Genomic DNA, 23,662 nt, shown 5'->3' on the forward strand with positions numbered 1-23,662 from the left:
GCGATGACACTCCCCTGCTTTTCTTCAAAATAGTGCCATAGGATCTTTCACGTTCATCTGAGAGAGAAGACGGGGCCTCGGTTTAAACTCTTATCCAAAAGAACAACACCTCCAACAATGCAGCACTCCCTCAGTACTGCATTGCCAGCCTAGATTTTGTGCTGAAGTCACAGGAGTGGGACTTGAATCCACAACCTTCTGACCGAGAGTGCTACCCACTGAGCCATAGCTGACACCTAACAGTCACAGCACTCTAACAGTAATTCATTGTATAAAGTGTTTAAAACATCATAAGGTGCTCTCTAAATGTAAACCGTACAAGTTGTTAATTAACTGCCGAGAGCTGATTCTTTCCCAATCTTGGGAAATCACGCTATTGCTACTGCTTCCAATGGAGCTACTCGGTCAGCAACTTTATGGAGGGCTTAGAGGGGGAAAAAAACCTTTGCATTTATATTGCACCTCAAAGTGCTTCACACAATTACTCTTGGAATGTGATGACTAATGTTATGAATGCTTAACAGCAACGGGCATTGGCAATGGAACTGTTTCGGGATAGGGCTATTCACCATCAGTGTTATAATCAAAGCGGCCTGATGGAGGTAAACATCTGGTTGGGGGGAGGGGGGAAGTCAACAAATATTTTTATGGACATATGAGCCCTGAAATTACGGTTGGTTATATGAGCTGGTAGACATTTAATTTTTTTTTTAAAGGTTTTTTTTCTCAGGGTAAAAAGGGAGAATGTTTTGAAGGGAGAGCTCCTCCAGGACTTTCCTTCTCCTTCAGATTAAGTCTACATATTTTGTTTCAACAAACATATCCAGCAAGAGTGAAAAATAGTCATGACAGTTCACTTTCTCCCTAGGATAGCATCATAAATTTTCCCTGTCCTTCGGACTTGCACATCCTTAAACCCGGCTGTTTCCAGGAGGCTGATGTACTCTGAGGGCGTCCGTTCTTTCCCCTCCGTCTGCACCAGCATATTCAGAGAGTACAGCTGGGTGGTGATGGGGCCTCTTCGGTCCTCGTTCAACAATGATTCAATCAGCAGCACTCCACTGCCTAATTGAAAGTGACAAAGATCACAGAAATTAATGTTTTCCTTCAATGAATTAGGCAACTAGCTCTGTCGCACATTCTAACTATCCAGCCTGGACTTTCCGATCAGGACATAGTAACATTAGCAACAGGAGTAGGGACCCGGTGTATCTGGGTCCCGGACTCGTTTTTAGCTGTTCCGCCCGACTCTCTACAAAGTTATGTAGGAGTACACTGAAGCGTCCGTGGATTTTCGGTCTCAGTAGAAATATCAAAGACGTACAAGGTCACATTTTCTTCAGAATATGAATAGCACCTGTTAATATTACACATATTATTTTGGGTATACCTACCTGGTTTACAAGCTTTGCTAACTCTGGTAAGCAGCTCCACGCATTTCTCCTCTGGCCAGTCATGAATTATCCTGGCCAGAATGTAGAGGTCAGCATCAGGTATAGGGTCTTTGAAGAAGTCTCCTGCATTTGAAGAGAGTGTGGTGTTAGGGCAGCAATGTGCTGCTAGAAGCAACGTTTAAAAAAAGTTAAACCTTCTATAACGTATTCCCCATCTCTCCTGAAGGCGCTGACTCTTGCCTGCATCTGGGTCCATCGACATTGGGAACCCTTTACGATTTTTAGGTAACACTTGGTCCATGTGATCTCCTGGACTGGTTTTGATCAGCTGAGGGGTTTGAAAAGGAATTTTCCAGAGTATTTTTTCCCTTATTGGCCCTGGGTTTTTCTCTGTTTCTTTTGTCTCTCACAGGAGATTATATGGCTGGGGGTGGAGGGAGGGGCTTGGTGTAAGAAGTGTCTAGTAATGATGCTCCAGCCATCATGAACGTGGGGCAGGCTTGATGGACCAACTGGTCTTTTCCTGACCGTCATTTTCGTAAGTTGTATCTTCCTTAGTAGCCAGTCGTCGGGGGTGAATTTCCCCCGTCATTTCGGTGGAAACCCCACTGATGTGAGTAAACGAGGTTCTGAGTTCTGAGGCAAACCAGAATGTTCAATGGTGTGCTGCTGAATACAGGATTTACATCCCTCAAGACCAGTTAGTCCATCAAGCCTGCCCCACATTCATGATGGCTGGAGCATCATTACTAGACACTTCTTACACCAAGCCCCTCCCTCCACCCCCAGCCATATAATCTCCTGTGAGAGAAAAAAGAAACAGAGAAAAACCCAGGGCCAATAAGGGAAAAAATACTCTGGAAAATTCCTTTTCATATCATTAATGGAAATGCTGGAAAGCGATTTCCAAACCTCCCCAACCCAAACCCCATTACTTTATCAGATAAGTGCCAAATTTAGTGGGTCACGTTCTACTAAAACAATGTGATTATTCGAAAGAAGGGCTCCCTACTGAATTGTGCACAGTTTGGTAGAACTTCGTGTAGTTATCACTCGGTCCACTGTGAGACTGATTTAGTTAACTTGTCCCTAATTGCCAAAATAACATTTTGGGATACAGTGTATGAGTAATTTGAGACATGACATGTGGTAAGTGTAGCGTGCTTGGGAGGAACAGGTGACTTTGGACCAATGATTCCCAAAGCTTTCCACCAGTGGGGTTTTCCTCGCCTCATACCTGGGTCTGTTGTAAACTAATTGACAGAGATTGATTGCTATGATTAAATAACAACTCCATTATCATTGTATCATGTGACTCCCAGGATGGTGGAAGGTGGACTAGATGGGCCTTGGTCGTTTTACATCCAGCAGTTCCTATGTTTCTATGCACCTTCATGAAATGTTATCCGTGTTTCATCTGGGGACACAAAGTGTTTTCCTGCCATTTCCAGGACTTTAGGAAGGTCGTAGATGGTTACCCTTGACTGTGGGTATGCCGAGATACATTCCTTTGCTAATGCTCCAGTACATCCTTTAAAACAGACAGAAAAAAAACAACTGAAAGCTTTCCTTTTTAAAGTGTAAATTGGTAATGTTTCATAGATTTGTTTAATCATTAAAAGCAATAAAGTAATTTTGTGAATAAAGCTGTTCAAAGATCAGGGAGGGGTAACTTTATTACTACAATATTAACCCGAAATTTAAAAAATAAACACTAAAAAAAAATCTACAATTTCAAAATCATTGGTGAGCTTTTCTCCCCCTTGTATTTTCTCTTCTTTTCCTGTTTTTAAACTTTGATTCCATTTCCAATATACCCCATTCTATTTATTCTAACCTTTCTTTCGATTGTATTTCTAATGTTGAAATGTATTAATGAATCTGTTTCTCTCTGCCTCCCTGTACTCACTGACAATTTTGGAGGTGGGAGTGGCTTTACAAAATTTGCCATTCCGATTGGCTATAAAATGGCACTGAAGGCAAAGATCTGAGTGATTGACAGATGTGATCCCATCAACCTCAAAGAGTGGTGTGGGAGACAGGGGTTTCGATTCATGGGGCACTGGCACCAGTACTGGGGAAAGAGGGAGCTGTTTTGTTGGGACGGGCTGCACTTAAACCAGGTTGGAACCAGTGTCCTGGCGAATTGAATAACTAGGGTGGTAGATAGTGCTTTAAACTAAAAAGGGGTGGGGGGGGGGGGGGGGTCAGGTGAGGGGAAATTTAGAAATCTAAAGAGAAAAGTCAAGGCAATAGAGCAGTGTAGCGATTTGGGTAAAGATAAGCAGAGTGTGGCAGGAAGGGACAGGGAGTTTAACAGCAATAGTGCATCAGCGAACAAGGTCCAAGCAGGGAAAAATGGTAAAAAGTTAAAATTAAAGGCTCTTTATCTGAATGCATGAAGCATTCGTAACAAGATAAATGAATTAGTGGCACAAATAGAGATAAATGGGTTTGATCTAATAGCCATTATGGAGATGTGGTTGCAAGGTGACTAAGGTTGGGAACTAAATATTCCAGGGTACTTGACATTTAGAAAAGACAGGCAGAATGGAAAAGGAGGGATGGGAGGGGGTGGGTGGGTGGGGATAGCCCTGATAATAAAGGATGAGATAAAGACAGGAGTGAGAAAGGATCTTGGCTCAGAAGATCAGGAAGTAGAATCAGTTTGGGTGGAGATAAGAAATAATAAAAGGCAAAAAATGCTCATGGGAGCAGTTTATAGGCCCCCTAACAGTAGCTATACTGTTGGACAGAGTAATAATCAAGAAATAATAGGAGTTTGTAACAAAGGTGCTGCAATAATTGTGGGGGACTTTAATATTCATATAGACTGGATAAATCAAATTGGCAAAGGTAGTCTGGAGGTCGAGTTCATGGAATGCATTTGAGACAATTTCTTAGAACAAATGTCATGGAACCAACCAGGGGACAGGGTATTTTAGACCTGGTATTGTGTAATGAGAAAGGGTTAATTAGTAATCTCATTGTAAAGGATCCTCTGGGGAAGAGTGATCATAATATGACAGAATTTGACATTGAGTTTAAGAATGACATACTCAAGTCCAAAACCAGAGTCTTAAACTTAAATAAAGCCAATTACATAGATATGAGGGGGGAGTTGGCTAAGGTAGATTGGGAAATTAGATTAAAAGGTATGATGGATGATAAGGAATGACAAACATTTAAAGAAATATGTCATAATCCTCAATGAATATACATTCCATTGAGAAATAAAATCTCCATGGGAAAAGTGATCCACTCGTGGCTAACTACAGAAGATTAAAAGAAAAGGTTTATAATGTTGCAAAGAAGAGTAGTAAGCCTGAGGATCGAGAAAGTTTTAGAAACTAGCAAAGGATGACCAAAAAATTGATAAAAAGGGAGGAAATAGAATATGAAAGCAAACTAGCAAGAAATATAAAAACAGATTGTAAGAGCTTCTATAAGCATGTAAAAAGGAAGAGAGTAACAAAAGCAAATATGGGTCCTTTCGAGGCTGAGACAGGAGAAATTATAATGGGGAATAAAGAAATGGCAGGGACGTTAAACAAATATTTTGTATCTATCTTCACAATAGAAGACACAAAAAGCATTCCAGGAATAGTGGGAACCAAGGGGCTAATGAGAGTGTGGAATTTAAAGTAATTACTATCAGTAGAGAAAGACAAACTAATGGGACTAAAAGCCGACCCCTGGACCTGATGGCCTACATTCTAGGGTTCTAAAAGAGGTAGCTGCAGAGATAGTGGATGCATTGGTTGTGATCTTCCAAAAATTCCCTAGATTCTAGAACGGATTGGAAGGTAGCAAATGTAACACCACTATTCAAGAAAGGAGGGAGAGATAGAAAAGGGAACTACAGGCCAGTTAGCCTGGCATCGGTCATCGGGAAAATGCTGGAATCCATTATTAAGGAAGTTGTAACAGGGCACTTAGAAAATCATAATATGATTAGGCAGAGTCAACATGGTTTTATGAAAGGGAAATCATGTTTGACAAATTTATTAGATTTTTTTGAGGATGTAACTAGCAGGGTAGATAATGGGGAACCACTGGGTGTCGTATATTTGGATTTTCAAAAGATAAGGTGCCACATAAAAAATTGTTACGCAAGATAAGGGCTCATGGGGTTGGGGGTAATATATTAGAATGGATAGAGGATTGGTTAAAGGACAGAAAACAGAGAGTAGGGATAAACAAGTCATTTTCAGGTTGGCAGGTTGTAACTAATGGTGTACCGCAAAGATCGGTGCTTGGGCCTCAGCTATTTACAATCTATATTAATGACTTGGATGAAGGGACCGAGTGTAATGTATCCAAGTTTGTTGACGATACAAAGCTAGGTGGGAAAGTAAGTTGTGAGGAGGACACAAAGAATCTACAAAGGTTTATAGACAGATTAAGTGAGTGGGCAAGAAGGTGGCAGATGGAGTATAATGTGAGGAAATGTGAGGGCGTTGGAGTACAAAAGTAAGGAAGTCGTGTTACAATTGCACAGAGCTTTGGTGAGACTTCACCTGGAGTGCTGTGTACAGTTTTGGTCTCCTTATCTAAGGAAGGATATACTTGCCTTAGAGGTGGTGCAACGAAGGTTCACTAGATTGATTCCTGGGATGAGAGGGTTGTCCTATGAGGAGAGATTGAGTAGAATGGGCCTATAGTCTCTGGAGTTCAGAAGAATGAGAGGTGATCTCATTGAAACATATAAGATTCTGAGGGGGCTTGACAGGGTAGATGCTGAGAGGTTGTTTCCCCTGGTTGGAGAGTCTAGAACTAAGGGGCATAGTCTCAGGATAAAGGGTTGGCCATTTAAGAATGAGATGAGGAGGAATTTCTTCACTCAGAGGATTGTGAATCTTTGGAATTCTCTACCTCAGAGGGCTGTGGATGCTGAGATGTTGCATATATTCAAGGCTGAGATAGATAGATTTTTGGGCTCTAGGGTGGGAAAATGAAGTTGAGGTCAAAGATCAGCCATGATCTTTTCCAATGGCAGAGCAGGCTCGAGGGGCCATATGGCCTACTCCTGCTCCAATTTCTTATGTTCTTATGTTCTTAACCTTGGACATATCTTCCAGTGTCAAAACCAGGAAGAGAATTGCTGAGGCAGGGACTCATCACTGGGCCCTGCGGTCCAAAAGCAACGACAACTTGCATTTATATTGCGCCTTTAACATAGTAAAACATCCTGGGGCACTTCACAGGAGCGTTATCAGACAAAATTTGACACCGAGCCACATAAAGAGATATTAAGACAGGTGACCAAAAGCTTGGCCAAAGAGGTAGGTTTTAAAGAGTGATTTAAAGGAGGAAAGATAGGTAGATCCAGAGAGGTTTAGGGGGGGAATTCCAGAGTTTGAGGCCTAGGCAGCTGATGACACGGCTGCCAATGGTGGAACGGAAGAAACCGGGATGCACAAGAGGCCAGAATTGGAGGAGTGCAGAGATCTCGGAGAGTTGTAGGGCTGGAGGAGGTTACAGAGCTAGGGAGGGGTGAGGTTATGGATGGAATTGAACACAAACATAAGAATTTTAAAATCGAGGCATTAACGGACTGGGAGCCAAAGTAGGTCAACGAGCACTTGGATAAGTAAACTTCTCTGTGGCACTTTTAGTGTTAATCTGATATTTTGCCAAATGTTAACACAAAAATATTCAGGGAGATGATAAGACAAGGGAACCATACCCCTTTTAGTTGCTGGTCATAGATTGGCACTAGCAGAAGGAACCAATCCCCCATGGGTGGGAGAGGCATGGTGACATTAACAAAGAGAAAGAAACTAGCTACATATAAAAGTGAAATTCAATTACATTTTTCCAGAAAAGTTTTGAAACACAAACATTTTGGGAACAGCACGTGTGGGCAGTCATAAGTCACTTACCTCCAAGATCAAAGATGTTTGTAAAAGTTGAAAGGTCAAAGGCCTTTACCACATCCTTTCCACATATATTCCAGATTGAATTCATCAGCTGCATGAACTTCAACATTTCCTCCTCCGACCTATGGTATTTACAGCATCACGGTGTTGAAATGACATTGTGCAAATATCAGTGTTCAAATGTTTACATGCAATTCTTTTTTCTGTTATTTTAACAGATATTAACCCGTTTAAGTTGAATGGTTTACACCTCAGTTAAAATTAAAGGCAAGGAAATTGCTTATGAAGGGGGTAAACTAATATTCCCACAGGATGATTTCAGGCCCTGAGTTCTTAACCAAGACCTAGAGGTAAATGAGTGAAGATAGATTTATTTATGCAGTAACAGTGACTATAAGGTAGCAATCTACGACAGGTTATGGTAGTTTTCTAATGGGTTCCTGGATCTGAGTACAATACATTATCCAATTGAGGGCTAAGTTGGTTCATGACCTAACTTCATGTCCTAACCATCACTTTTTGATTGATGTTGTTTTCTTTCCCAATTTTTATAGCAACTTTGACTTGGCCACCGCATTGTTAGAATATAGGAGATTGTTAGCACATGCAATCTGAAGGAATTTGATGAATATAGAATGCAATCAGTAGCAAACTAATGCATGGTGTTGGCTGATATTTGGACTAGACTGTTGATATGATGAAGAATCAGAATGGGAGAGAGGACAGAACTCCCAGGTTAATGCAAAAAAAGGCATAGGATGAGTCAGCCACCAAAATACAGACAACGATTTAAGAGGAAACTAGATAGCCATGAACATAGCTTTGGCGGAAGGTCATATTATGGTAACTTGTTTAGATATGCACAGTACCAGACTCTGGTGAATCATCTGCCATTACCTAAGACATCTTCAAAGCCTTTGACAAAGTGTTCAGGAGCAGAGTTGCTAACATAACAGTGAAAAGGTCATGCTGAAAAGTATACGGGCAGTTATAAATTAAGCCAGAATTTCCCTAATAGATAATTTGTGAGTTACCAGCAGCTTCCATAGCTTTAGGAGATACTAATGTAAGGGCAATGGGGTGGGAGTTAGAAGGGTAAGAGTGGATAGGGGTCAACATGAACAAATAAGGAAAGGTGGATCGTGAATAAGAGAGATTGAAGAGATAGTATAGAACAGTCTTATTCCAGATTTCTACTACCCTTTGTGTGAAGAAGTGCTTCCTGACATCACCGCTGAACGGCCTAGATCTAATTTTAAGATTATGCCCCCTCGTTCTGGACTCCCCCACTAGAGGAAATAGTTTATCTTTATCTACCCTATCAAATCCTTTGATCATCTTACACATCTGAATTAGATCACCCCTTAATCTTCTATACTCCAGTATGAAGGATCCAAAAGAGCTGGGAAGGATAAAACTTGATGTTGATCATAATGGTTGAACAGAATTCAGCAAGTGTTCTTTACCTAGATCACTGAGACTAAAAGTAAATCTCAAGAGTATGGTTATAAGAGTGAGACAAAAGTTGAATGAAGAGATAATAAAAAAGGATTCTGGCAATGAGTATAGAAGATTAAGGAGTGATCTAATTCAGGTGTGTAAGATGATCAAAGGTTTTGATAGGGTAGATACAGATAAACTATTTCCTCTGATGGGGGAGTCCAGAACAAGGGGACATAACCTTAAAATTAGAGCTAGGCCGTTCAGAGGTGATGTCAGGAAGCACTTCTTCACACAAAGGAGAGTGGAAATCTGGAAAACTCTCCCTCAGAAAGCTATCGAGGCTGGGGGTCAATTGAAATTTTCAAAACTGAGATTGAAAGATTTTTGTTAGGTAAGGGTATTAAGGGATATGGAACCAAGGCAGACAAATGGAGTTAAAATACAGTTCAGCCATTATCTAATTGAATGGCGGAAAAGACTTGAGGGGCTGAATGGCCTACTCCTGGTCCTATGTTCCTAGCCTTCTGTGCCATGAGAACCTTTCAGGATTTGTAGTTTTTGAGAGATGATGGCGGTACTACCCCAGATAATTCAAGAGGATCGATTAAAAGATTTTTCACCTATAATACTAGGTGGGGATGGGAGGAATGTACAGATGGTGTTGTTAAATTATTAGTCACTTTTAACACCAGTGTGGAATTCCTACACTCATTCCAACTGTCAGTGCACTCCATCATGTCTTCGGTGTGTTAGAACAGTCACAAATGTACATGAAGGTTTTGTGAGATCAATACTACAGGTCTAGCATAAAACAATTGGTAGTTAATTAGTGGAAAATTCAAGGTTCAGTACATGTTAAAGCAATTTACGCAGTGGGAAAAATGTGAAGCAAAGTCATTCTTACTTTGTGATAAAAGAAAATTCTGTACATTTTCCAAACCCTATTTTAAATTTTAGTTGTCAAGGAGTTTAAAGAACAGCACAGAAAACTATAAGAACCTACCTATAGAGAGCTTCAAAGAGTTCCTTAGAGGAAATACCAAACGCCCTCTCATATTGGCTTTTCCCTTCCCTGAAGCAGAACATTAAAAGATAAACTGTATCACTGAAATAAAAGGTGTGAGATCAATCCGTAATAAGAATTCTCATGAAAAAACAGCTATTAGATTCACTGGGAGGGTTCTAACTTCTGTTTCTTTTCCTATCTCACTTTCTTTTTTGTGCACATATGTTCATAGAATCATACAGCACAGAAGGAGGCCATTCGGCTCATCTTGCCTGTGCCAGCTCTTTGAAGGAGCTATCCCCTGCTCTTTCCCCACAGCCCTTCTATATTTTTTCCTTTTCAAGTATTTATCCAATTCCCTTTTGAAAGTGACTAATGAATCTGCTTCGACCGCCCTTTCAAGCAGTGCGTTCCAGATCATGACGACTCGCTGCGTCAAAATTTTCTTCTCAGCTTGTTAAGGCACACAACCTCTCACTACTGCACGGCTTGTTACCAAATAATTCTGGGCCAATCCATATTAGTGGAGTGGAAATTGCATCCCACAGGGCAGCATTCAGCATTATAATGATAGGCGTATAGCATATGGCACTGTTGGCCTGCGATGTGCTCTAATCCTAATGCAGAAATTGCCTCATTTTTTATACAAATTATGTGAAATTCACTATAAGCAGCTTTTTTTTGCCCAGGCCACTAAATATTTTCTTTTTCTCCCCCCCCACCACCCTTAACACACCATTTCTCCTCCGAGAAAGTGGGTAGGTCATCCAATGCCAGGCTTCTGCCATTGCCACCCGTGAACCAGCCACAAAGAGGTGTGTTAAGATGGCAAGAATTTCCCTCCCTCCCTGTTGGCATACACTTTACCTTAGCTTGGCACTATATCCCTGCCAGCCCGGCTGAGTTTGGCAACTCCTGTTGTAGAATGATCGATGCAAATCCATCTTGTTTTAATGCACCTTAATAAATGAACTGAACTGTAACAGAAAAGGTCTTGCATATTTACAACAAGAAAAGATCTAAGTCTTTCTTACCTTATAGCATCAGCCAGGTAGGAAAAGCAGTGGTAGATGGTCTGTGAATAGTATGCTACTGAATAATAGAGTGTTCTGGGACTCGCCTTGGTCAGATAGATTCTGGACAGATCTGTATTACTGTACAAGACTGTAAATTGGAGAATTAAAATAATGTATTTATTTGAAATCATTTCTCTGTGTGGTGTATGGCAAAGCAGAAACTTGAATTTCATTTTCATTCAGGAGATGGAATTTTTCACTATAAATCTCATTATAAAAATAACAAAATACACACTTGGTAGGTCCTGTGCCTTCAACAATAAGCTCTTGAGTAAAGACCTGGGTTCTAATTCCAGCCTAGGCTAACATATTCACTCTCAGGCATCCTCAACAGGACAGGGAGTTGGTACTGGTCGAGGTTGTCCAGGTGATGCCCCTTCCTGCATCACTCCCCTGGTGAGTGAACGTCGGGGACAATATTGATATCATCTATGGCGGAGATGCAGATAGGCTGATCTCCACCATCAACCTGACAAGCATAATGTGGACGCAAAGGGGGTAACGTGAAGGCAGGAAAGCCTGAGGGAACAAAAAATGAAAATTTACTCACTTATTCAAAGGCGGTACATTGTTATGAAGAATTTCATGAGATCATGTTCAAAGCATCACCACATTCTTCTCCTACTAAACTACTGTCTTTGTGATAAAAGTGGAATCTCCAAGGGTGGGATGTCACTGCCAATTGGATTTAGTAGTTTGGGGGGGAATTTTTTTTTTTTTTAATTCGTTCACGGGATGTGGGCGTCGCTGGCAAGGCCGGCATTTATTGCCCATCCCTAATTGCCCTCGAGAAGGTGGTGGTGAGCCGCCTTCTTGAACCGCTGCAGTCCGTGTGGTGACGGTTCTCCCACAGTGCTGTTAGGAAGGGAGTTCCAGGATTTTGACCCAGCGACGATGAAGGAACGGCGATATATTTCCAAGTCGGGATGGTGTGTGACTTGGAGGGGAACGTGCAGGTGGTGTTGTTCCCATGCGCCTGCTGCTCTTGTCCTTCTAGGTGGTAGAGGTCGCGGGTTTGGGAGGTGCTGTCGAAGAAGCCTTGGCGAGTTGCTGCAGTGCATCCTGTGGATGGTGCACACTGCAGCCACAGTGCGCCGGTGGTGAAGGGAGTGAATGTTTAGGGTGGTGGATGGGGTGCCAATCAAGCGGGCTGCTTTATCTTGGATGGTGTCGAGCTTCTTGAGTGTTGTTGGAGCTGCACTCATCCAGGCAAGTGGAGAGTATTCCATCACACTCCTGACTTGTGCCTTGTAGATGGTGGAAAGGCTTTGGGGAGTCAGGAGGTGAGTCACTCGCCGCAGAATACCCAGCCTCTGACCTGCTCTCGTAGCCACAGTATTTATATGGCTGGTCCAGTTAAGTTTCTGGTCAATGGTGACCCCCAGGATGTTGATGGTGGGGGATTCGGCGATGGTAATGCCGTTGAATGTCAAGGGGAGGTGGTTAGACTCTCTCTTGTTGGAGATGGTCATTGCCTGGCACTTATCTGGCGCGAATGTTACTTGCCACTTATGAGCCCAAGCCTGGATGTTGTCCAGGTCTTGCTGCATGCAGGCTCGGACTGTTTCATTATCTGAGGGGTTGCGAATGGAACTGAAAACTGTGCAGTCATCAGCGAACATCCCCATTTCTGACCTTATGATGGAGGGAAGGTCATTGATGAAGCAGCTGAAGATGGTTGGGCCTAGGACACTGCCCTGAGGAACTCCTGCAGCAATGCCCTGGGGCTGAGATGATTGGCCTCCAACAACCACTACCATCTTCCTTTGTGCTAGGTATGACTCCAGCCACTGGAGAGTTTTCCCCTTGATTCCCATTGACTTCAATTTTACTAGGGCTCCTTGGTGCCACACTCGGTCAAATGCTGCCTTGATGTCAAGGGCAGTCACTCTCACCTCACCTCTGGAATTCAGCTCTTTTGTCCATGTTTGGACCAAGGCTGTAATGAGGTCTGGAGCCGAGTGGTCCTGGCGGAACCCAAACTGAGCATCGGTAAGCAGGTTATTGGTGAGTAAGTGCCGCTTGATAGCACTGTCGACGACACCTTCCATCACTTTGCTGATGATTGAGAGTAGACTGATGGGGCGGTAATTGGCCGGATTGGATTTCTCCTGCTTTTTGTGGACAGGACATACCTGGGCAATTTTCCACATTGTCGGGTAGATGCCAGTGTTGTAGCTGTACTGGAACAGCTTGGCTAGAGGCGCAGCTAGTTCTGGAGCACAAGTCTTCAACACTACAGCTGGGATGTTGTCGGGGCCCATAGCCTTTGCTGTATCCAGTGCACTCAGCCGTTTCTTGATATCACGTGGAGTGAATCGAATTGGCCGAAGACTGGCTTCCGTGATGGTGGGGATATCGGGAGGAGGCTGAGATGGATCATCCACTCGGCACTTCTGGCTGAAGATGGTTGCAAACGCTTCAGCCTTGTCTTTTGCACTCACGTGCTGGACTCCGCCATCATTGAGAATGGGGATGTTTGCAGAGCCTCCTCCTCCCGTTAGTTGTTTAATTGTCCACCACCATTCACGACTGGATGTGGCAGGACTGCAGAGCTTTGATCTGATCCGTTGGTTGTGGAATCGCTTAGCTCTGTCTATAGCATGTTGCTTCCGCTGTTTAGCATGCATGTAGTCCTGAGTTGTAGCTTCACCAGGTTGGCACCTCATTTTTAGGTACGCCTGGTGCTGCTCCTGGCATGCTCTTCTACACTCCTCATTGAACCAGGGTTGATCCCCTGGCTTGTTGGTAATGGTAGAGTGAGGAATATGCCGGGCCATGAGGTTACAGATTGTGCTGGAATACAATTCTGCTGCTGCTGATGGCCCACAGCGCCTCATGGATGCCCAGTTTTGAGCTGCTAGATCTGTTCTGAATCTATCCCATTTAGCACGGTGGTAGTGCCACACGACACGTTGGATGGTGTCCTCAGTGCGAAGACGGGACTTCATCTCCACAAGGACTGTGCGGTGGTCACTCCTACCAATACTGTCATGGACAGATGCATTTGCGACAGGTAGATTGGTGAGGACGAGGTCAAGTAAGTTTTTCCCTCGTGTTGGTTCGCTCACCACCTGCCGCAGGCCCAGTCTAGCAGCTATGTCCTTCAGGACTCGGCCAGCTCGGTCAGTAGTGGTGCTACCGAGCCACTCTTGGTGATGGACATTGAAGTCCCCCACCCAGAGTACATTTTGTGCCCTTGCTACCCTCAGTGCTTCCTCCAAGTGGTGCTCAACATGGAGGAGGACTGATTCATCAGCTGAGGGAGGACGGTAGGTGGTAATCAGCAGGAGGTTTCCTTGCCCATGTTTGACCTGATGCCATGAGATTTCATGGGGTCCACAGTCAATGTTGAGGACTCCCAGGGCCACTCCCTCCTGACTGTATATCACTGTACCGCCACCTCTGGTGGGTCTGTCCTGCCGGTGGGACAGGACATACCCAGGGATGGTGATGGAAGAGTCTGGGACGTTGGCTGAAAGATATGATTCTGTCAGTATGGCTATGTCAGGCTGTTGCTTGACTAGTCTGTGGGACAGCTCTCCCAATTTTGGCACAAGTCCCCAGATGTTAGTAAGGAGGACCTTGCAGGGTCGACTGGGCTTGGTGTTTTGCCGTTGTCGTGTCTGGTGCCTAGTGGTCCGATGCCGGGTGGTCCGTCCGGTTTTATTCTTATTATGACTTTTCGTAGTGAGATTTTATAACTGAGTGGCTTGCTAGGCCATTTCAGAGGGCAATTAAGAATCAACCACATTGCTGTGGGTCTGGAGTCACATATAGGCCAGGCCGGGTAAGGGCGGCAGGCTTCCTTCCCTAAAGGACATTAGTGAACCAGATGAGTTTTTACGACAATCCGGTAGTTTCATGGCCATCATTACTGATACTAGTATTTTAATTCCAGATTTTTATTTAATTAATTGAATTTAATTAATTAATTGAATTTAAATTCGCCAGCTGCCGTGGCGGGATTTGAACTCATGACTTTGGATTTTAGTCCAGGCCTCTGGATTACTAGCCCAGTAACATAACCACTATGCTACCGTACCCGGTTTAGCCTTTAATTAGTGGGTTCAATTTTCTCTGCGCACTATTTTTAGTGCAGCCATTTGTATATACTCCCTGTCCTATTTTAACACTGACATTAATCTGTTTATTTGAATTAGGTTAATGTCTGTGTTAAAGCAGCGCAGACAGGAATTTATAAGAACGTGTTGATGAGTGTACTGAAAATAGTGCACAGAGGGAATGAAACCCATAAATAATTTAATCACACAGGCTATCATTAATCTAAATAAAAACAAATTATAGTGCGCTGCAACTCCCCCTCACTTGGTAGCTAAAAATACATAAAATTCGATTACCTTCACCTTGGTGCTCTTTGACTTCCAGCAGCTGGAGTCCGACACATGCAGTGAGTAGTCTATCCATGCCATCAGCACTAGTGCTAAGCCGCTCTGCAATGGCATCGGAAGAGAGTGGACTTTCACCCTCCAGCAGGAGATCGAATACTCCCAGTTCACAGGCAGCAAACATTGTCTACAACCAAAATGGTTTGGAAGTGGTATGACAGTTAATTTCTTTAGTACTCCATTGTGTTTTGTGTCTAATGATTTTCTTTCTAATGAGACGTTAAACCGTCTGCCCTCTCATGTGGACGTAAAAGATCCCATGATACTATTTGAAGAAGAGCAGGGGAGATCTCTGCTGGCCAATATTTATCCCTCAACCAACACCTAAAAACAGGTTATCTGGTCATTATCACACTGCTATATGTGGGACCTTGCTACGTGCAAATTGGCTGCCGCATTTCCTAAAAAACACTTCAAAGGTGCTTTATTGGCTGTAAAGCACTTTGGGATGTCCTGAGGCCTTGAAAGACGCTGTATAAATGCTAGTCTTTCATTTTTCTTTCTTTTATGGGAAATCGGTTGGATTATCGAGACTTTGTTGAGATTTTGTGGTTATTTCATTGCCTCAGTGAAATGGTCTTACAATTTGTACAAAATTATGTGCAATTCAGCCATTCTTACCAGGAAGTCCAAACTTTAAGCTTCTGTTGTTGGTTTGGCTCGGTTGGTAGCATTCTGGGTCAGGAGGCTGTGGGTTCAAGCCTACACCAGGAGTGCTACATTGTCAGAACTATCTTCCTATGGATGAGGTGTTAAATCAACGTGTTCTGGTGGATGTTAAATGCCTTGTGGTACTGCAAAGAGTTCTCTGGGTGCCCTGGCCAACAATCCATCCTCAACAAATACCAACCAAAAAAAAGGCTAACTGTTCATTCCTGTTTGTGGAACACTGCAGCTGCAGAATACCTGCTGCCTTCGGCTACATTTTAAAAAATTCGTTCATGGGATGTGGGCGTCGCTGGCGAGGCCGGCATTTATTGCCCATCCCTAATTGCCCTTGAGAAGATGGTGGTGAGCTGCCTTCTTGAACCGCTGCAGACTGTGTGGTGAAGGTTCTCCCACAGTGCTGTTAGGAAGGGAGTTCTAGGATTTTGACCCAGCGACGATAAAGGAACGGCGATATATTTCCAAGTCGGATGGTGTGTGACTTGGAGGGGAACGTGCAGGTGGTGTTGTTCCCATGTGCCTGCTGCCCTTGTCCTTCCAGATGGTAGAGGTTGGGAGGTGCTGTCGAAGAAGCCTTGGCGAGTTGCTGCAATGCATCCTGTGGATGGTGCACACTGCAGCCACAGTGCGCCGGTGGTGAAGGGAGTGAATGTTTAGGATGGTGGATGGGGTGCCAATCAAGCGGGCTGCTTTGTCCTGGATGGTGTCGAGCTTCTTGAATGTTATTGGAGCTGCACTCATCCAGGCAAGTGGAGAGTATTCCATCACACTCCTGACTTGTGCCTTGTAGATGGTGGAAAGGCTTTAGGGAGACAGGAGGTGAGTTACTCGCCACAGAATACCCAGCCTCTGACCTGCTCTTGTAGCCATAGTATTTATATGGCTGGTCCAGTTAAGTTTCTGGTCAATGGTGACCCCCAGGATGTTGATGGTGGGGGGTTCGGCAATGGTAATGCCGTTGAATGTCAAGGGGAGATGGTTAGACTCTCTCTTGTTGAAGATGGTCATTGCCTGGCACTTATCTGGCACGAATGTTATTTGCCACTTATGAGCCCAAGCCTGGATGTTGTCCAGGTCTTGCTGCATGCGGGCACGGACTGCTTCATTATCTGAGGGGTTACGAATGGAACTGAACACTGTGCAATCATCAGCGAACATCCCCATTTCTGACCTTATGATGGAGGGAAGGTCATTGATGAAGCAGCTGAAGATGGTTGGGCCTAGGACAGTGCCCTGAGGAACTCCTGCAGCAATGTCCTGGGCCTGAGATGATTGGCCTCCAACAACCACTACCATCTTCCTTTGTGCTAGTTATGACTCCAGCCACTGGAGAGTTTTTCCCCTGATTCCCATTGACTTCAATTTTACTAGGGCTCCTTGGTGCCACACTCGGTCAAATGCTGCCTTGATGTCAAGGGCAGTCACTCTCACCTCACCTCTGGAATTTAGCTCTTTTGTCCATGTTTGGACCAAGGCTGTAATGCGGTCTGGAGCCAAGTGGTCCTGGCGGAGCCCAAACTGAGCATCGGTGAGCAGGTTATTGGTGAGTAAGTGCCGCTTGATAGCACTGTCGATGACACCTTCCATCACTTTGCTGATGATTGAGAGTAGACTGATGGGGCGGTAATTAGCCGGATTGGATTTGTCCTGCTTTTTGTGGACAGGACATACCTGGGCAATTTTCCACATTGTCGGGTAGATGCCAGTGTTGTAGCTGTACTGAAACAGTTTGGCTAGAGGTGTGGCTAGTTCTGGAGCACAAGTTTTCAGCACTACAGCTGGGATGTTGTCGGGGCCTATAGCCTTTGCAGTATCCAGTGCACTCAGCCGCTTCTTGATATCACATGGAGTGAATCGAATTGGCTGAAGACTGGCTTCTGTGATGGTGGGGATATCGGGAGGAGGCCGAGATGGATCATCCACTCGGCACTTCTGGCTGAAGATGGTTGCAAATGCTTCAGCCTTGTCTTTTGCACTCGTGCTGGACTCCGCCATCATTGAGGATGGGGATGTTTACAGCGCCTCATGGATGCTCAGTTTTGAGATGCTAGATCTGTTCTGAATCTATCCCATTTAGCATGGTGATAGTGCCACACAACACGTTGGATGGTGTCCTCAGTGCGAAGATGGGACTTCATCTCCACGAGGACTGTGCAGTGGTCACTCCTACCAATACTGTCATGGACAGATGCATCTGTGACAGGTAGATTGGTGAGGACAAGGTCAAGTAGGTTTTTCCCTCGTTTTGGTTCGCTCACCACCTGTCGCAGGCCCAGTCTGGCCGCTATGTCCTTCAGGACTCGGCCAGCTTGGTCAGTAGTGGTGCTACCAAGCCACTCTTGGTGATGGACTTTGAAGTCCCCCACCCAGAGTACATTCTGTGCCCTTGCTACCCTCAGTGCTTCCTCCAAGTGGTGCTCAACATGGAGGAGGACTGATTCATCAGCTGAGGGAGAGCGGTAGGTGGTAATCAGCAGGAGGTTTCCTTGCCCATGTTTGACCTGATGCCATGAGATTTCATGGGGTCCGGAGTCAATATTGAGAACTCCCAGGGCTACTCCCTCCTGACTGTATATCACTGTACCGCCACCTCTGGTGGGTCTGTCCTGCCGGTGGAACAGGACATAAACAGGGATGGTGATGGAAGAGTCTGGGACGTTGGCTGAAAGGTATGATTCTGTGAGTATGGCTATGTCAGGCTGTTGCTTGACTGGTCTGTGGGACAGCTCTCCCAATTGCACCTCAAAATGAATTAATTGTATGATGTGCTTTGAGATGTTTTGATGACGTGATAAGGCTATTTTTTTTTCAATTTTTTGTTGGTCCTCACTATAAGATATTTTAATTTTCTCCCCCACAGGTCATGCCAAGTAAGTGGGCAGGGCACTCTCTGCCTGGCTTCTGCCTATGCCACCAGGAGGTGTGTGAGACTATATTGCCTCAGTTCGGGCTCCTTCCCCTTCACAGCCAGCTGAAGTAAGAAGAAAGGATGTACTTATCAGAGAAGGCTAAACAAGCTGGGGCTCTTTTCTAGAAAAGAGAAGACTGAGGGGTGACCTAATAAAGGTTTTTAAAATTATGAAAGGGTTTGATAGGCTCGACATAGAGTAGATGTTTCAACTTGTGGGGGAGTCCAAAACTAGGGGCCATAAATATAAGATAGTCACTAATAAGTCGAATAGCGAATTCAGGAGAAACTTCTTTACCCAAAGAGTGGTAAGAATGTGGAATTTGCTACCACAAGGACTGGTTGAGGCGACAAGTATAGATGCAAATAAGGGATAGCGAAATAAGCACATGAGGGAGAAAAGAATAGGGTTGGATGAAGTGGGGTGGGAGGAGGTTCGTGTGCAGCATAAACGCTGGCGTAGACCAGTTGGGCCGAATGGCCTGTTTCTGTGCTGTAGACTCCATGTAACACTATGTAACTGTGCGAAAAATGATTGACACAAATATGAGAAAATACACCTTTATATGGCGAGCCCCTCTTCTCTGAGTTGCTGCAGTGCTGTCACTGGGGTTCATGCACTGCAGTGGTTTCCTTTTTTCTCCAGAGTTCAATTTAGGGAATGCCATTGTATTAGAAATGCAAAATTGCCACCTGGTCTCATAATGTTGTGGAGATAGCCGGAATTCTGGACATTAGTATGTTTGCTCAGTTGGATATAGACAAAAAAAAATTGAAAAGTCAATATAAAGACTTACAAGGATGTTACCAGAATTGAGAAGATGCAACTGTCAGGAAAGATTGAGCAGCCCAGGACTCTTTTCTCTGGAAAAAAAGACTAAGAGAAGACCTGATTGAGGTCTTTTAAAATTATGAAGGAGTTTGACAGGTTCTCCACATCCACCCTGTTTCCACTTGTGGGTGAGTCCAGAACATTGATACAAGATAGCCACTAACAGATCAAATAAAGAATTTAGGACGAATTACATTACACAGAGGGTGGGGTGAGAATGTGGAACTCACTGCCAAATGGAGTGGTTGAAGCATGATAACACTGATGCATTAAGGGATGGCTTGGCACATACATGAGGGGGGAGGGACTAGAGTGATGCAAGGGCAGGGTGGGAAGATGTAATTAGAATGGGAGGAGGCTCGTGTGGAATATAAACACCAGCACGAAGCAGTTGGGCCGAATGGCCTGTTTCTGTGCCCCCGGAGTGCGTCTTGAACCCACAACCTTCTGACTCAGATGAAAACATAAAATTACAAAGCGATATTGATAGATTAGGTGAATGGGCAAAACTGTGGCAAATGGAATTCAATGTAGACAAATGTGAGGTCATCTACTTTGGATCAAAAAAGGATAGAACAGGGTACTTTCTAAATGGTAAAAAGTGAAAAACAGTGGATGTCCAAAGGGACTTAGGGGTACAGGTACATAGATCATTGAAGTGTCATGAACAGGTGCAGAAAATAATCAATAAGGCTAATGGAATGCTGGCCTTTATATCTAGAGGACTAGAGTACAAGGGGGCAGAAGTTATGCTGCAGCTGTACAAAACCCTGGTTAGACCGCACCTGGAGTACTGTGAGCTGTTCTGGGCACCTCACCTTCGGAAGGACATGTTGGCCTTGGAGGGAGTGCAGCGTAGGTTTACTAGAATGATACCCGGACTTCAACGGTTAAGTTACAAGGAGAAATTACACAAATTGGGGTTGTATTCTTTAGAGTTTAGAAGGTTAAGGGGTGATCTGATCGAAGTTTATAAGATATTAAGGCGAACAGATAGGGTGGATAGAGAGAAACTATTTCCGCTGGTTGGGGATTCTAGGAGTAGGGGGCACAGTCTAAAAATTAGAGCCAAACCTTTCAGGAGTGAGATTAGAAAACATTTCTACACACAAAGGGTGGTAGAAGTTTGGAACTCTCTTCCGCAAATGGCAATTGATACTAGCTCAATTGCTAAATTTAAATCTAAGATAGATTGCTTTCTGGCAACCAAAAGTATTAAGGGATATGGGCCAAAGGCAGGTATATGGAGTTAGATCACAGATCAGCCATGATCTTATCAAATGGCGGAGCAGGCACGAGGGGCTGAATGGCCTACTCCTGTTCCTCTGTTCCTAAGAGTGGTACTGCAGAACCAAGACTGAATAAAATAAATATATATTGAACTGAACACTGCACATAATTTCATACGGTTCTTCTCATATCTGTCTTTCCGATTGTATTATTGCCTTATTGAAGGATTGCACAATGTTTTTATTACAATGTGAACTTGGTCTTAAGTTTATTCAGATGACTTAATGGTCTATAGATTTGATTCTCGGTTTTGGTCTCAGAAATCCTGAATTCTAATTCTGGATGATCCCTTTTGTTTTTTTTAACACAAGGGGGCAAAGACTCAAGTTCAGAATAGGGTTTCCAACCTCCAAGATTACCCTAGAGTCTCCAGGAATTAAAGGTTAATGTCCTGGACACCGCTGTGAGCAAAACCCCGGGAGAAAAATCATAGAGGCATTAAAAAAAATTGTGTGTTTTCATTTTCTTAAACACTTTTGTTTATTAGTTAGAAAAATATTGGCGATGGGGTTAAAAGCTATTTGACTGGGCAGGGTGGTTGGAGATGGGCCATCATGTGATGAAACCTCCAGGAATACATCCAACCAGAGTTGGCAACCCTAAGCTCGAAAGATGAGCAGACTGTTTAGATTTAGGCAGTTCACACAGAGTGTGGTGAATATACGGAGTGGCAGTGGAGTTGATTAGTGTCAGCACATTCAAGATCACACAGATCATAAGATAATTACAGATGAGTGCGGTGATGCGACCGACCCATCCTAGTTCATCAATCCAGAGATACCGTGCAGGTTCCCCAGTGTAACGTCCTATTTGTTCTTAAATAATTACAGGGTTATCACTGCTACTACTTTAGTTTATTCCATATATAGATCACTCTTTGTGTGACAAAGAACTTCCTGATAATAGTCTTAAATCTGCCCTTTACTAGCTCGAACCTTGTCCCATTCATGCAATTTACTTTGAAGCAAATTTCCATAATTACATTTTTGCATACAGTTAACTATTTTATACACTTTTACAAGAAATCCTCTTAGATATTTCCTTTCAAAGCTGAAATGTCCTTGTTTCTTCAAATTTTCCCCATAACACAGACCTCTGACTCTCTTGCAAAGGCTCCAATGCTTGAATGTCTCCCTTGAGTCTCAGTGGCCAGAACTGGACACCGTACTGATAGTGTATTACATAGAATTAGATAGAATTTACAGCACAGAAACAGGTCATTTGGCCTAGCTGGTCTATGCCGGTGTTTATGCTCCACATGAGCCTCCTCCCACCCTACTTCATCTAACCCTATCAGCATAACCTTCTATTCCTTCCTCCCTCATGTACTTATCTAGCTTCCCCTTAAACGCATTTATGCTATTCACCTCAACCACTCCATGTGATAACAAGTTCCATATTCTAACCACTCTCTGAGTGAAGAAGTTTCTCCTGAATTTCTCATCGGATTTATTGGTGAACTATCTTATATTTATGGCCCTTGGTTTGGTCTCTCCCACAAGCAGAAACATTTTCTCTACGTCTACCCTATCAAACCCCTTCATAACTTTAAAGACCTCTATTAGATCACCCGTCAGCCTACTCTTTTCTGGAGAAAAGAGCTCCAACTGTAGTCTGACGAGAGCATCATACAGTTTGATCATGATTTCCTCTAACATGTTTTGGCTATGTACTCGAACAGTCTATTGGTTTTGCAGTCTTTTGGTATTGGTTGGACATGTTGAGTGTTTGAGTCTACTGACACTGCTAAGTCTTTCAATTTCATCCTTAGCTATCTCAACACCATTCATAGAGTACACGTGTAGCATTTTTTTCCTTCCTATGTGCGGCACATTAGACTTGCCATTTTTTTGCCCACTTACATATTTTGCCCCAACTCGTTTAGTAATTTCTGAACTGCCTTTTCCAAATTCACTGCCCCTTCTAGTTTAGTATCATCTGCAAACTTGACCAGTTGGCATTGAGTTCCTGAATTCAGTTCATTGATGTAAATTAGAAACAGTGGTGGTCCCAACATCAATTCATGGGGCAACCCGCTTAGTACCTCCTTTAACAAATATTCGTTATTTTCTACCCTTCAGTCCATTCCCAAGATTTTCCCTGAATCCCCACAGCTTTGAGCTCGGCTAATAGCAATCCATGCCAAACTTTGTCAAATACCTTCATAGGATTTTCTGCAGTCCACACGAGATGTGACTTTCTCAGTGAAGTCAAAAGAGGTTGGTCAGGCAGGATCTACCCCTTCTGAACCCAGATTTTTATTTCTATTGAAGTCAATCGAAGTAAAAATCGGGAGAAATGTAAAACTGGGCTGTCGATTCGCTATCATCCATTTTACACTCTCGCACAAAGTTAAAATGACCCCCATGGTGTGGGTTAAATCTGAATGATTGGTTAAGTGTATCTTAGTAGCAATGTTATAAATGCCATGGGATGTGGAGGCACTTTCCCATCTCCATGAAATCTTGTCCTACCTTGGATATGAAAAATCCATCCATATAATTCAACAGCTTCTGCGGATATTCGAGTTCCTGTTTGGAGAGTTCCATTACAAAAACTTGCACAAACTTAACACAACGCTTCAGAGTTTGATGTTATCCATCAAATAACCTACACATCGATGTCATTTGCAGAAACTCCAGTCTCGGAGACACAACAGAATGACTCTGCTCATTTGCTTCACCTACGCTATGTTCGCTGAGGTGCTTATTCCTGGTGTTTTTCTAATCACTTAAGGAGATTGCATCGACACGTGA

General features: G+C 43.6%; 1 protein-coding gene across 1 annotated transcript; it reads right to left on the minus strand.

Annotated features, from left to right (window-relative positions):
* Nucleotides 1-853: 853 nt before the first annotated feature.
* On the minus strand, nt 854-23,455 carry asmt (acetylserotonin O-methyltransferase). Its single transcript, XM_067985368.1, has 8 exons — nt 23,381-23,455; nt 15,163-15,337; nt 10,760-10,889; nt 9,723-9,791; nt 7,280-7,398; nt 2,785-2,925; nt 1,395-1,517; nt 854-1,065 (listed from the first exon to the last, which is right to left on the minus strand). The coding sequence occupies exons 1-8, from the start codon at nt 23,453-23,455 to the stop codon at nt 854-856; spliced, it is 1,044 nt and encodes a 347-aa protein (XP_067841469.1).
* Between the last annotated feature and the right edge of the window lie 207 nt (nt 23,456-23,662).

Source organism: Heptranchias perlo, chromosome 6 (assembly GCF_035084215.1).
Source record: "Heptranchias perlo isolate sHepPer1 chromosome 6, sHepPer1.hap1, whole genome shotgun sequence".
In the NCBI taxonomy this organism is placed as follows: domain Eukaryota; kingdom Metazoa; phylum Chordata; class Chondrichthyes; order Hexanchiformes; family Hexanchidae; genus Heptranchias; species Heptranchias perlo.

Bases quoted from the DNA above. Each gene is read 5' to 3' on its own strand.
- asmt (XM_067985368.1), bottom strand. From the start codon at position 23,455: ATGGAACTCTCCAAACAGGAACTCGAATATCCGCAGAAGCTGTTGAAT. The intron at 9,792-10,759 runs GTAAGAAAGACT...GTTCTGCTTCAG, and splicing joins TACCTGGCTGATGCTATAAG to GGAAGGGAAAAGCCAATATG. The intron at 2,926-7,279 runs GTAAGTGACTTA...TCTGTTTTAAAG, and splicing joins AAACATCTTTGATCTTGGAG to GATGTACTGGAGCATTAGCA.